Source organism: Synchiropus splendidus, chromosome 18, assembly GCF_027744825.2.
Source record: "Synchiropus splendidus isolate RoL2022-P1 chromosome 18, RoL_Sspl_1.0, whole genome shotgun sequence".
Lineage (NCBI taxonomy): Eukaryota > Metazoa > Chordata > Actinopteri > Syngnathiformes > Callionymidae > Synchiropus > Synchiropus splendidus.
Genome location: NC_071351.1, coordinates 2,287,168 through 2,299,761, shown reverse-complemented (window position 1 = coordinate 2,299,761; position 12,594 = coordinate 2,287,168). Strand labels below are relative to the sequence as shown.

Sequence of the window (12,594 nt, the reverse complement as noted above, 5' to 3'; positions counted from 1 at the left end):
TGTTCATGTTCTTTAATATCCAAGCATCGTTATGGACAGACATGTACATATGATGGCGCTGCAGGACAGTATTTTATTCCATAAGTGGGCTAGAACAAGCACAGACTCATTCACCTCTGCACATGTCGTCACTCTCCACGTCATCGTGTGTGTGTTTACTTTATTTTTCCCCGCTACCGACTAAACTGTGAGCCTCTCAGGACGAACACGCTACAAGAAAAACAACAAAACACCAAATCCATTCATTTAAAAAGACAATACAAAATCCAGACATGTACATGAGCATTAACAATTCAAGTGCAAATATCATCAACTCTATGATACATCATAGAAAAGTCTTTAAAAAAAAAAAAAAAGGCAACGGTTTCAACAAAGGTTTGCAGGAATGATGCCCGAGGCCTTGCGGGGTCCTCGTGGTAATAATATAAATAGACATAAGAGGGCAGCCATCGGACTGTGCCACTTCACACTGGACGACAAACAACGCGGATTCTGTGCCTCCATTTCCTCCTCACTTGAATGAAGTAGAGTGTCAAGTTTCACAGCGAAGGCCAGAATCATCACTGCGTTTTCTGAACAATGAGTGACAAGAAATACTTTCAACGGTATTTTGACCTTGACTAGCGACGTTGACGTTGAGGACCTGTGTGTGACTGGAATCAAAAACTTTCAAACCACATCAAAATCCATCTTTCTTCAGTGATAAGGATTTAGTGTTGAGGACCAAATGTGCAGTTCAATATTTATTCTGGTACATCATGTTTTCACCTGAAGGATGCTCAAGCATTGTAGAGCACTTCCTGCTTCCTTCTCTTGACCAGCTTCACTTTCCAGCAAGACGTTCGGCCTGCCACACTGCTGCAGGTACAGGAGGCTGGAGCAGAGACAACAGCGCCACTGCCGCTCCTGACCTGAAGGCTGCCGTCAGAGCAACCCGGGCTTCGTCGCACCTGAGCTGTGCCGCGGGCAGATGCCTCCAAGCCATGCCGCTGTCATGCCGAGGAGCCTCAAGCAAGAAGAGAGCAGAGAAACCAGCTCACCCTTCAGAAGCTCAACATATCATATAGTTTGAAGTATTCAAATTTCTGATACCCTGGACATTTTAATTCTGGACAGTAGAATCTCACCATCTACCTGCAGTGAAGACATGGGCACATCTGGTTCTGAACAACATGAATCTAGAGCCTGACTGAGATCTTTGGACCAGCTGTTGTCACGCATGGGACTGACCTAACTGTTGACTGTGGTGGGGCGTCTTTGGAATTAAGATGTTCAGGGGGTCAGAAGTTTTTCCTGCGCAAAAAAAAAAAGAAAAATCAGGGTTGAAGAGCTCAACCCTCGTCTAACTTATATTAACTATTTACAAGATTGAAATAAAAGGGTGACGGCGGCGACCTGTGGGGAGAGAGGACCGCCCACAAACGTGTGATCGGAGAAATAAAGTGACCTTTCACATGAAGCAGCAAACAAAAACGTCCGTCGCATACATCTCTCCATGTTCCTCTCTCAGAGCCAATCGACAGCTGTGCCTCTCTAAAATGTTGTTTGGATGCTTCGTCCCTTTACCAGCGGACCACTTTATCGTCAAAGAAGAAGAGCACCAGAAACGGAACAAAACGCAGATGAACTGTTTTAACAGCAAAACACTGGGAGGCGGCTCTAAGAGCTCAATAAAGTGAAGGCTTGGAGAAGCTGTCGGGAACTGCTCCTCCCAGAGGACAGCACGCGGACACACGAGGTGGAAACACAGTTACGCAACACAACACTCCACTCAGACTTAATGACAGACGTCGCAGTCGGACGTCACGTCGGCTCCACCGGGCTCATAAACACAAACATCACTCCTACAGTCTCAGTTCCTACTGTCCATGGTTCCATTGCACAGCACCGTGGAAACCAAGCTCCCCACTACAGTCCTGTAATGACGTGACAATGACAGCACACCGATGCGCAGGGTTTCGCCGGCGTGCTTCGTGTTTGTCGTCCAAGCCGATGGGAAATAGAAGCGGGTGGTTGTACACTTGTGTTGCTCGGTCCTGTGACAGTCTGGGGGTGCGGCTGGTCAAGTGGAGGGGGTGGTCAAGGGTTGGGGGGAGGTCACGGTCCAAAGCCTGTGTGGGGGGGGAGTGACCTTTACTTGTAAGGCCGCAGGAACGCTGAGACTTTGCTGCTTATGAGTCGGATGAAGGAGCGCGGCAGCATCTCGTTGGACTCCCGAGTGGTGTACTTGAAGTAGTTGTTGGGGTGAGCCAGAACGTCGAAGAGAGTCTTGATCAGTTTCTTGTCCTGCAGGGAGAACAGAGACGTGAGGCTCAACCAAACACATGTAGGATAGCTCACCATACTGAGACATGCTATAAGGCAGCAAATGAAGTCAAGTCAAATAAAACGATACAGAATTTAAGGCCAATCTCAGCGTGACCGGTGAATGCAGATCACAACAACTGATCACGTGTGACAGCCGGCGCACTGACTGATGCCGCGTCTGCTCCTCCCGACTCTCGTGAAGATTCTTTCAATCTGCCATGTAACGTTTGCATCCTGCGGCACATGCACGGGAAAGTGTTGTGCAGGGAAGCACCTTCAAATGACACACACTTTTTAAAGCTCCAGCACTTGATGGAGCACCGAGTTTTCTGGGCTCATGAAAGTGACACCGCTGGTTCCTCTGCAGCAGCTGTTAGTGCAGCTGATGCTTAGCAACAACTGGCGGTCCCAGCGTGACATTCGGAGCGCTAAGCTAATTGCCCAAGAAATAATCAGTAATTTCACCAAGCTAGATGAGCAGTCTTTCTCAGGTGTCGTCTGTACGGAGACGGAAACGACCGCATCCATCGCTCGATCCATCGGGTGCAGCGTTTGTCAGCCACCTGAATCGGAAACTTTTGAAAACGTCCGGAGTGGAAACTTTCCACAAATGCAGTGCTCTGTGTCTCATGGTCCCGCTACAAGTGTGTAAGCCAGTGTGTACATGTTTCACGGACACAGCAGAGTCTCAGCAAACTGCCACGTCTCACCTCATATTCAAGGTTTTTCAGTTGTGCGTTTGACAGAATAGTTGCTGCGTTCTGCAAGGTTTTTTCTCTATTATTTGCCACCTTGAAGAGGAATATTAAATAGTGTCTGAATTAAAATGATTTCATGGTTCATGTTTTAACACAGGAGGTCTCATCATTTTGATGACAACTTCATTGTCAATCCATGTGATCGGTATCTGTGATCGGCAGCAAAAACCCTGATCAGAATTGAATTGTTGCTTGGATTGGTAACCATCCAAATACAGTCCAGTCAAAAAGTTAATTTCAGGAGATTAAATCACTAAACACTGATTATTTTAGTTCAACTCCACAGACAGGCTGCGAACCTTGAGGATTTCTTGATGATTCTCTGAGGCGTAGAGTCGTCCGTCTCGAACGATGTCCTCCACCAGCTGCTCGTAGTCCTCTGCAGGGGAGAGACCATCACACAGACGCGGTTATCAACTCAATCTTTCTTCTGGCCTGCAGTAGTTGGAGCAGATTGTTGATCTGTTTTTAAAACAACAGCGGCTCCATGCTTGAGTTGAACATCTGCTGTGTAACAATGGATCAAGCTTCTCTGGAGGGAGAAAAGTGAGTGTGCTTTCTCAAACAAGCGATGCCTTGTGTGATGCTGAGTCGGCTTTTCAGGGGTTTTCAAGAGCTGCTCACCGTCATACGTGACGTAAGGGATCTGGAAGCCTCTGGCACTGTTGGCCTCGTTGGACTTGAAGTTAATCCACAGGCGGCGGGAGCGAGCGGTGAAGGCGATGGGCCGCTCGTACGTCTGGCAGGTCTCGTAAGTGGTGATGGAAGTGGCAGACCCTTGCAGGAGCACACAGACCACCAATGTTCAAGAGCTGCTCCCCCTGCAGGTCAACCACACGCACAACTCACAGTTCTTCCTCATCACCAGCACGTCCCCGCACTCGTCCTCGGAGGGGAGGAAAATCTCCGGCACCACGATGAGGATCTTGCGCTTGCTGGGCGGGTTGATGTTCCAGATGCACTCCACGTTGGCCGGGTAATTCCCCGGGTAGTTGGGTGACTCAATGTAGCCCATGAACTCGCCCATCTCTCCGCCACACTGCCTGTCTGGGCTCAGGAGAACACACACAGGTCAGCACCCGCACGTGCTGAACGGCCACTTCCGCTCTCTCTCACTCTTGCACTGCGAAACGCTGGTGGCTCCGTCGAAGTCCGTGGTGGTGTTTCCTGGACAGGAGATGCAGTAGTTCTGTCGGAACTCCGTCTGATAGGTCCCCACTGGGCAGCGGATACATCGGTGCACGGTGGTGTTGTAATAGTGACCCGGAGAACACTGGACTGCAGACACAACGTGTTCAGGTTCCGTCGACCCGCGCGTCTCGTAGGGAGCGCTCACCTTTGACCTCGCAGTCGTGGAAAGAGCTGGCCCCTTCTCGCTTGGTGCTCAGCCCCCCCCCACAGGGGAAACACAGCGTCCGGCCCAGGTCGGGCTGGTAGGTCCCCGGAGGACACGGCTGACATGGCTTGAAGCCGTCACCGGAGAAGTAGCCATTGGGACACTGACCTGGAGAGCAGAGATGGTTTCAGCTCGCTGACCTCTCTCAAGGTCAAGAGGATGAAGGGGGCTACCTGCGCAGGAGGAGATGTTCCGTGCTCCCATAGGTCCGTGTCCGTCGCTGCCGGGACAGAGGTCGCAGGCCAGCTGCCCCTCCCTCTCCTGGAAGGTCCCGGGGGGACACTGGACACAGCGCTCCTGCTCACCGTGGTAGTAAGACCCCGACAAGCATCTGACTGAGGGACACATATCCAAGAGGACATTGACTTCATTCGCCACGCTGATAATTGAAAGCATAAAAATGACAATTGTAACTCCAGAAATCAAACACAAGATGGCGCCGTCATTCACTAATAGTTGGAGCATCCGTTTCAAACTTTCCATTCATATGAAGTTCACATCAGAGAGCGCTGACCAGAGCAACTCACCACAGCGTCCGCTGTCTTTCTCCCAGCCTGGCCCACAGTTCTCATGTACGGGAGCCACCTGGGGAAGTTTCTGGGCCACTTCGTACTCCAAACCTGCCACCCGGATCAGGAAGCGCTCCTGGTTGATGGACTTCTTCAGCGCTTTGATGTAGGTCTTCACCTGCTTCTCCATGCGCTGCCTCAGGCAGCTGAGATTGCAGCTCCCTGCCAAAGACAAACGTCACTCCGCCGACTTCATTCCAACTGAGACGGTTATTGGAAGACGGCGCTGACCTGTCGTGTCTCCGGCTTTCACCTCCGCCTCCAGCTCCAGGGTGATGCGCGTGATCTCCTTGTTGGAGGGGTTGCGAGCCCTGCGGCCCTTTCCTTTCCTGGAGGAGTCGCACTTGAGATTGACGAAGGTCACCAAGCAGTTACTGCAGGGCTGCCCCCCGCCTGTAGAGGGAGCAGCGAAACAAATCATGACAAGAGCAGAGGCGGACAACTGACACTCAGTCCCAGGCCTGGAGCACTGACCTGGTCCGAGTGTCCGCCCTCGGTCCTCCGTCCTGCCGGTCAGTTTGGGGTGCAGGTGACACTTTGCGTTTTTAATCTTGAAGGACGCCGTCTGCTTCACCGGAGGGGCCAGCGTCTCTACACACACACACACACACGCAGCATCGTGGTACACAGCGGTCCTACAGTGGTGAGCCACAGTGGTGCCACTCACCGATGCAGCTGTGACTGGTGCTGGAGTTGAGCCTGGCGGGGGATTTCCCTCTGAGGATGGGGATGCCACAGCTGACCGAGTAGCTGTTGTCAGACTCTGAAACGACGATGACAAACCGATAGAACCTCAACTCCCCCGGGCTGGGCTTTGTGTGACCCACCTGCCAGATAGTGAGCCTTGGACGCGCACGTGAGAGAGCAGCTCTCCTTCTTGCCGGTTTTGCTGCAGGTCAGCGTCGCCTTGGGCGCGACGAGCCCAGCGGGACACTTGACGAGCTCTGGCGGAGAAGACGCTTGTGTGAGTGCGATGGCCGTGGCGGCCACAGGGCCTCAGCGCAGCTACATACCAACGCAGTCCTTCCTGTTCCAGTGCAGCTTGAATCCGGGCGGACAAGTGCACTCGTAACTCCCCAGAGTGTTAATGCAGCCGAATTTACAGCCGCCGCGATTTATGCTGCACTCGTCAATATCTGGGGAGTTTGCACAGTTATTAGTTCCACTCCCAGGAATAGAACAGAAGTAGGAAGCATGTGCGACCATCCATTACAGCTGACAAATGCAGTAAACGCTGCTTTTTAAGAAACGAGACTGTTAAACAGGAAGAACAAACAGAACAGTCTGTCCCAGTCGACAAAGCGAGTGTGACAAAATGCTGGTGAAATAAGCACAATGTGGTTAAAAGTGGATTTCTAATACAAATAATAGTAATTTCAATGAAGAAAAAGTGGGGCAATAATTTGAAATGCGAAGTTTTTAAGAAATTCAAGTGTAAACTCATTGATATTTACTGATTGAACAAGTGAAACAATCAAAAGAGAAACCAAATTATAAACAAAGTCAAGGTCTGGGGGCCATATCTAGTTCGCCAAGTGATTTCATGATTTCATGATTTCATGAAATGGTGGATTCTAAATAACAGTCTCATACAAATCGAATTCATTCAAAATTACAATGCACTCCTGAGACACAATGATACGACGTATGATTTTAACAGGCTGTTTTAGAAGATTACAAAAGGCTATCAGACTTCCAAAGACTTCCGAGCTGTCGTGAATGCTGGCAATTAAACACACACCAGGAAGCCAGAGTGAGCATTGAACCGCAGACAGACTCTGCTAAACTAAATTAGACTTTTCTTTGGCTTGCAACTTTGCATTTCAACTTTTGGTCCCAGGTGTGATTGTGTTCGATGCCACTGATCTAGATGAATGATCAGAAGAGACTAGATAAACATAGTCAAACAAAAAAATATCAGGTTCAACATGAAACAGAAACCAGAACAATTAGGACCTGTGAGGAAGTTATGTTATGCACAGAAATTAGCTGAGCGAGAAGAAACTATGAAATGAAAAAAGCCATTTGGAGTTCACCAAGATGGAGACCAAATAAGCAGCTCCTTGTTGGTGTAATAGATGAAGACGGTGGGAGGAGTATTCTTCTGAGTGAGGCAGACTCAGACATACGTTCTAAAATAAACCTCATTTGATATCTCCAACACAGCCGCTCCAGCAGCCCACATCCAAGACTCGACACAAGTCGAGAGGATGTGACAAACTGTGGTGGAGATGTCAGCGCGGGGACGGAGATGATAGCAGTGATTGATGATCCATCTGCTGATAACAACGCCCCTCCCCTTCCTCGCCTCTTTCAATCTCTCACCCCCAATAAAAACTCAGCGAACCTCTGAACTCAAACACAGGGTGACTTTGTGAACGGCACTTTAGCCTCACGTTGCAAGATCTGCTCGACGATGCGGCGCTCGTCTGCCGCACGGTTCAATTTGGAGAGTGGGGACCTCAAACCAAAGCTGATGGAATCTTAAGACATCCGTCACCGGCTGCTCCGAAACTCCACAAATAACTGTGCTGGTCGAAAACAGCGAAAGGGTTTCAGAACTATTGCTCCATAAACCCAGAGTTTCCCCAAAAACGGCATTTCAACTTTGCACGATCCACATGAAAAATTCCTTCCTGGAGCAGGCCGAGGTTACTCCCTAGATCTGCTGACGGGACAGTGACGCACAGACTTTGGCTGGATCAACCACAAGAGGAGCAGCCTGACCTTGGATATGACCGGGAGAGAGAGCGAGAGGGGCAGAAAGCTCCATAAATCTGCAGGGTTATCTAACAGTTCCGACAGCGCAGATGAAAAGACAAGAGGAAATCGTTTATCACGGCTCTCAACGGTGGAATCGTTTATGTCTGACCATCTCCTCCGCTCTGAGTGTGGTCCAATCATGAGAGCAGGAGCCCAGCAAATCTGATCAGCGAGCGTTAACTCCTCAGCCGGCAGATTTTGCAGCTGTCAATGTGTTCAGAGGAGCCAAGCACTGACCTCCAGTGAAGGTCCGTGCTGCTGGACATCAATGGAGTTGCCATGATAAACCGATGGCATTTCAATGATTGCCCTTGTGGTGTTGTCAGGGCCGAAAACAACTTCAACATAACCACAAAGCTCCTAACTAGACAATAACTGTTTGTCAATTAAATTCACACATCTTCAGTCAACCACCACTTAGTCCTGTTCCGGGACTTGAACCCCCGAACCTTCTTCCTGGGAGGCAGCGGTGCTAACCACCCACCAGGGATGGGCGATATCCTACATGATATACCGCCAAACACAATCTCCGCCATGACAATTCTGCATCTCACGGTAAATTCGAGAAACACGTGGCTCACTCGCCGCATCGGACCTGCACACGTGACCATGACGAGACCGTGACGGTGTGCCGCGCTCTCCAGCTCCGCTGCATTGGACAGCCGACACCGGCGTGTGACAGCTGTGGAGCGTGTGGTGGACTTCGCAATCGTAGTTTTCAACTTATTTTTAATACAGGGTACTTTAGATAATGACACTGATGGACTCTGAGTTGATGAGATGGGTAGGTTAGGTTCTCTGACGCGCTCATCTGCCTTGGCTCACATCATTTTTGTCGATATGAGCCACCCCTACCGCCCACTGGACAAAATTAATAATATTACATTGTTTAATAAATGTCTAAAATAAATTCGATAAATTCCACAAAACGAGCAGGAATCACATGAGTCATCTTCAGTTCTTCTGTCAGACACTGCAGAGGCCTGGGGCATGGGAGTCGGCAGCAGATAGAGACTGCTGATTCACAATCAAAGGCTTCGCCTGAACACCAGAGGATGCTCACCAGACGGATCTGACAAACCTTCACACCCAGCAGACAACTCCGGCTGACACCAAACGCAGCATCAACCATCGGTTCTGCAGCAGCTATGTGGAGCAGGAGCACATTAATGTCGGTCACACTCCCCGCGAGGGAACGCGGCACGCCACCTCCTCTTCATGCTTCGCAATACCGCAAGAATCATGCAGACTTTAAATTGATGCCAAGAGAGGCACAAGTTTCCAGATTGGTTTCCTTCCTTGCGGCCAGCTACCTGTTTTGTTATATTTCAGGACGACGCATGGAAAGCCACTTTGACAACTCAAACAACTCAATCAAATCTTCTACCTTCTACCTCACAGTCGTAGTGATCAAGAAGTGACTTGAGATAAGGTCACAGAGGGCGTTAGAGGTGGGATGGATAGTTTTAAAATGACTTTCAAGATGGCCAGGAAACCTGTGAAAGTGTTAGCGGGCAGGCCAGACATTGTAATAACAAACATTGATCTTGGAAGTCATGTTGCTTCTGCAGTGCACCCACCTCCACAGTGGGCCAGCCCGTAGAGCACGTAGCCTTTGCTGCAGAGACACTGGAAACTGCCGGCCGAGTTGACGCAGAAATGGTCGCAGGCGCGGTCGAAAGAGCACTCGTCGATGTCTGCGCGGACACAAAGGAGCACCATCAGTAACCACTCTCGCAAGGAAATGGAACTTCATTGTGAGCCACTCCCATTGTATGTAACATGTAATGGTGGGAATAAACCGTCGCCACAAGACAACTGCGCCGCCGAAGAGAAAAAGATTGAGTTGCTATTGTGCCTGACCTCCTGCAAACAACAACTGCTGAGCTGAAATTGAAATTTTCTCACTGGGACGCAACTGTGGACACATTAGGGGACAGAAGTGGAACTTGTCAATCATTTCTTCAAGATCACCAAGATTTTGTCAGAGAGAAAAAAATGACTTGACCTCCCTTGTAAAATGCAGTGAAGTCACAATGGCGTAGTCGTGTTTCTTCATGTGACTGATGAGACATCACACACTGAGACTTCATAAACTTATGCCTTATTATAAACTGTAAATGACAATATATCACTTTGGGTCAGAGTGTGTCAAAATAAAACATTTAGTGTACATTCATATAAGTGAGATTGTGCTAAAAAAATGGAAAAACACCAGACGCCCAAGAACTCCAACCTCCAAATTGACATAAAAGATATTGTTTCGGCAATGAGAGCTGTAGTCAGCTGCCAAATGTAACTTGACAAGTAACTTGTAAGCTAACTTAGTTACTTTGAAATTCAAGTCATCAAGTGACTAAGTTACTATTTGAGGGAGTAATCAGTAGTCAGATTACTTTTTCAATGTAACTGTGGCAACACTGCTGCCAACGCAGTTGGAATCCTCTGACAGCTCAAATCAGTGGTTTCTCTAAAAGGTCACTCATTTCTGGAAAAAAACAAGGGAGTAAAGTTCCAGAACGCACAGCAACAGTCACAAATTCAACGAACATTAATCCGGCCTGGCAACAGGAGTTGGGTTCAGTTGTGTCCTCCTGAGACGTACAAGTCGTGACAAAAGACTTCTTTCTTTTGAACACCCAGGTTATTCCAAGTCATCTGTCAAGCCTGGGCAAACACATGTTGCATTCTGGGAGACAAAAAAGATGACTTGCCACATCACACTGTGCTCAATGTGTAATCGACACAGAAAACGTGAGTGCCGGCCTCGATCCCTCACGTCTGGAGCGCACGCCTGTCGCCAGCTGACACATGATGCAGGTATTTAAGGGCAATTACAGGAGGTTCAGCGAATGAGTGGGTCACACTCAAAACATGAAATCTGTCTGCGTCACAGCCAGGGAGTACTTTGATCATTTCTTTAGGAAAGCCGTGCAAACAGAGGGCACAATGTGCATTAAAAAAGAAAGCTTTTCCAGCTCATCTGATCCACCCCTTGTTGTTGGGTGGAATTTGAGAGTGTCATGACTGTGGTCAGGTATCTCAGATGTTTGGTGAAACACAGGCTCCGGTGCACGTCCTGGTGGATTAGGGCTGAGCCGTAGGGGTGAGTGAGGATGGAGGAATGCTGGCAGGGAATCAGCAGGCATGCCTCATCCTGACTGATGTACCATGCACCACTGACAGCAGGGAAACACCGTGACTGTTCAAACCCAGATAGCGGCTGAACTCACGGACATATCTCAACACCTTGATGGCGGCAAGTCGTATTTCAAGAGCAGCCGATGTCATCCAAAAAAGTACGACACCAGGAGACAGTGGAGGAAAAAAAACTTCTATGGGTCATGAGAAGCTTTGAGGCCGTTTCAGCAGCTGTGTACCTTCCATCCTTTCCAAGGGCTTGATTCAGTTAACTCTGAGAAAAGCCACTTCATCAACAACAACAACAAGAGCAGGTGACTATGGGGAACGTGTACAACAACAAATCTTGAGATGACAGAACCAAACAAGGTCAACGTCGGCCCGGAGTCGCGCCCAAACAGCCGCCTCAGTGAAGGCACCGTGCCACACAAAACAGGCGGTGATTTACATTCCTGCATGCACAGACCACATTTTCTCAGTTATCTGTGTAATTTGGACAAAACAAACTTAGCATTGTTTGGCTCTAAATAATGAAAGAAAGGAATCCCATGAAAAGAAACAATATTGGGAAAGTGACTCGGAGGAAAAGAGCCCTGTTCTCAGTGCATTTGATGTTTTTTTTTCCCCTTCATGCCGGCTTGTGATTCACAAAGCCAGAGCCTGACAGTGATGTCGACCAGGCTGGATGTTGACTGACCACATCAATGGAGGAGGAGGAGGAGGGGGAGAAAGTGTTGTCTCATGGTTTTGGAGCCTGAGCTCAACTCCTCGCTTCGGGCCCGCCTATCGCCGTTCTCCAGATGTTTTTGTCGTGGTTTGATACGTCTTTAAACACGCGGGTTTTATGGCAAATCATTTGCAACACCGCTGGCTGACCTCGGTGCAGTTCGCAGCTGCACCTGCAGGGAAACGGCGGGTGACGTAAAAAGGGGGAGGAGTTCCGACACCCATCAGCTAGACTCTTGCCAAATGACAAGTCATTTTCACCCTGATCAACCTCTTTAAATAGTTGCTCGCTTGGTTTGATCCTTATAACTCTGCAGCTTCATGAAGAGATGTTTAGCACAAACTAGAAACGCTCTTCACACAAACATCAGAGGGGCATCAAATAGCCAAATGAATCCATCCTCAGTCCCTGAAACCACCCAGACGTCCTACCTTGACATGTCCGCTCATTGGTCAGCAGCTTGTATCCTTTCTTGCAGCTGCACTCAAAGCTCCCCACTGTGTTCCGACACACATGATCACACCCCCCGTTGTTGAGACGGCATTCGTCGATATCTGCAAGCAAAGAGCGTAAAAATCAATAAGCTTTCACCTTAGCCAGATTTTAATTGCAGAAAAAAAGGACGTTTGAGTTAAAGTAGCAGAGCTGTATAAGACCTGGGGGGGCGGGTGGACCCGCCGACCTTTGCCTCATCCGGCCCACGTAGGTCAACTTACCAAGACTATCGATTTCCATGCTGATTTCCTTTATTTGCCATTCATGCGGCTAATATTTGGCTTCTCCTTTGACTTTAAAGAGTGAAGAATTGTCATTTTAAGATATCCATTCTGCATATAATTTTGTGCCATGGCAAGGAAACCTCCTCCCCCAACATCTACTTCATCTATACCTGAGGTGGGCAATTCAATTTCCCAGGGAGCCAGGCCCAAAACG

General features: G+C 48.9%; 1 protein-coding gene across 4 annotated transcripts in view; it reads right to left on the bottom strand.

Annotated features, from left to right (window-relative positions):
- Positions 1–3: 3 nt before the first annotated feature.
- Positions 4–12,594, bottom strand: part of scube3 (signal peptide, CUB domain, EGF-like 3) — a 58,084-nt gene continuing 45,493 nt past the window's right edge. For 3 of the 4 annotated variants that reach the window (XM_053848603.1, XM_053848604.1, XM_053848606.1), the window contains 15 exons: positions 12,093–12,215; positions 9,374–9,490; positions 6,044–6,166; positions 5,858–5,974; positions 5,698–5,793; positions 5,505–5,621; positions 5,262–5,423; positions 4,989–5,192; positions 4,635–4,796; positions 4,402–4,569; positions 4,182–4,343; positions 3,915–4,112; positions 3,690–3,842; positions 3,365–3,444; positions 4–2,286 (listed from right to left, as the gene is read on the bottom strand). In XM_053848603.1, the coding sequence (XP_053704578.1) occupies positions 2,134–2,286; positions 3,365–3,444; positions 3,690–3,842; positions 3,915–4,112; positions 4,182–4,343; positions 4,402–4,569; positions 4,635–4,796; positions 4,989–5,192; positions 5,262–5,423; positions 5,505–5,621; positions 5,698–5,793; positions 5,858–5,974; positions 6,044–6,166; positions 9,374–9,490; positions 12,093–12,215 (2,135 nt within the window). In that variant the 3' untranslated portion in view covers positions 4–2,133. Of the gene's footprint in view, positions 2,287–3,364; positions 3,445–3,689; positions 3,843–3,914; positions 4,113–4,181; positions 4,344–4,401; positions 4,570–4,634; positions 4,797–4,988; positions 5,193–5,261; positions 5,622–5,697; positions 5,794–5,857; positions 5,975–6,043; positions 6,167–9,373; positions 9,491–12,092; positions 12,216–12,594 lie in introns of all 4 variants that reach the window. The other variant, XM_053848602.1, reaches the window with a different exon arrangement.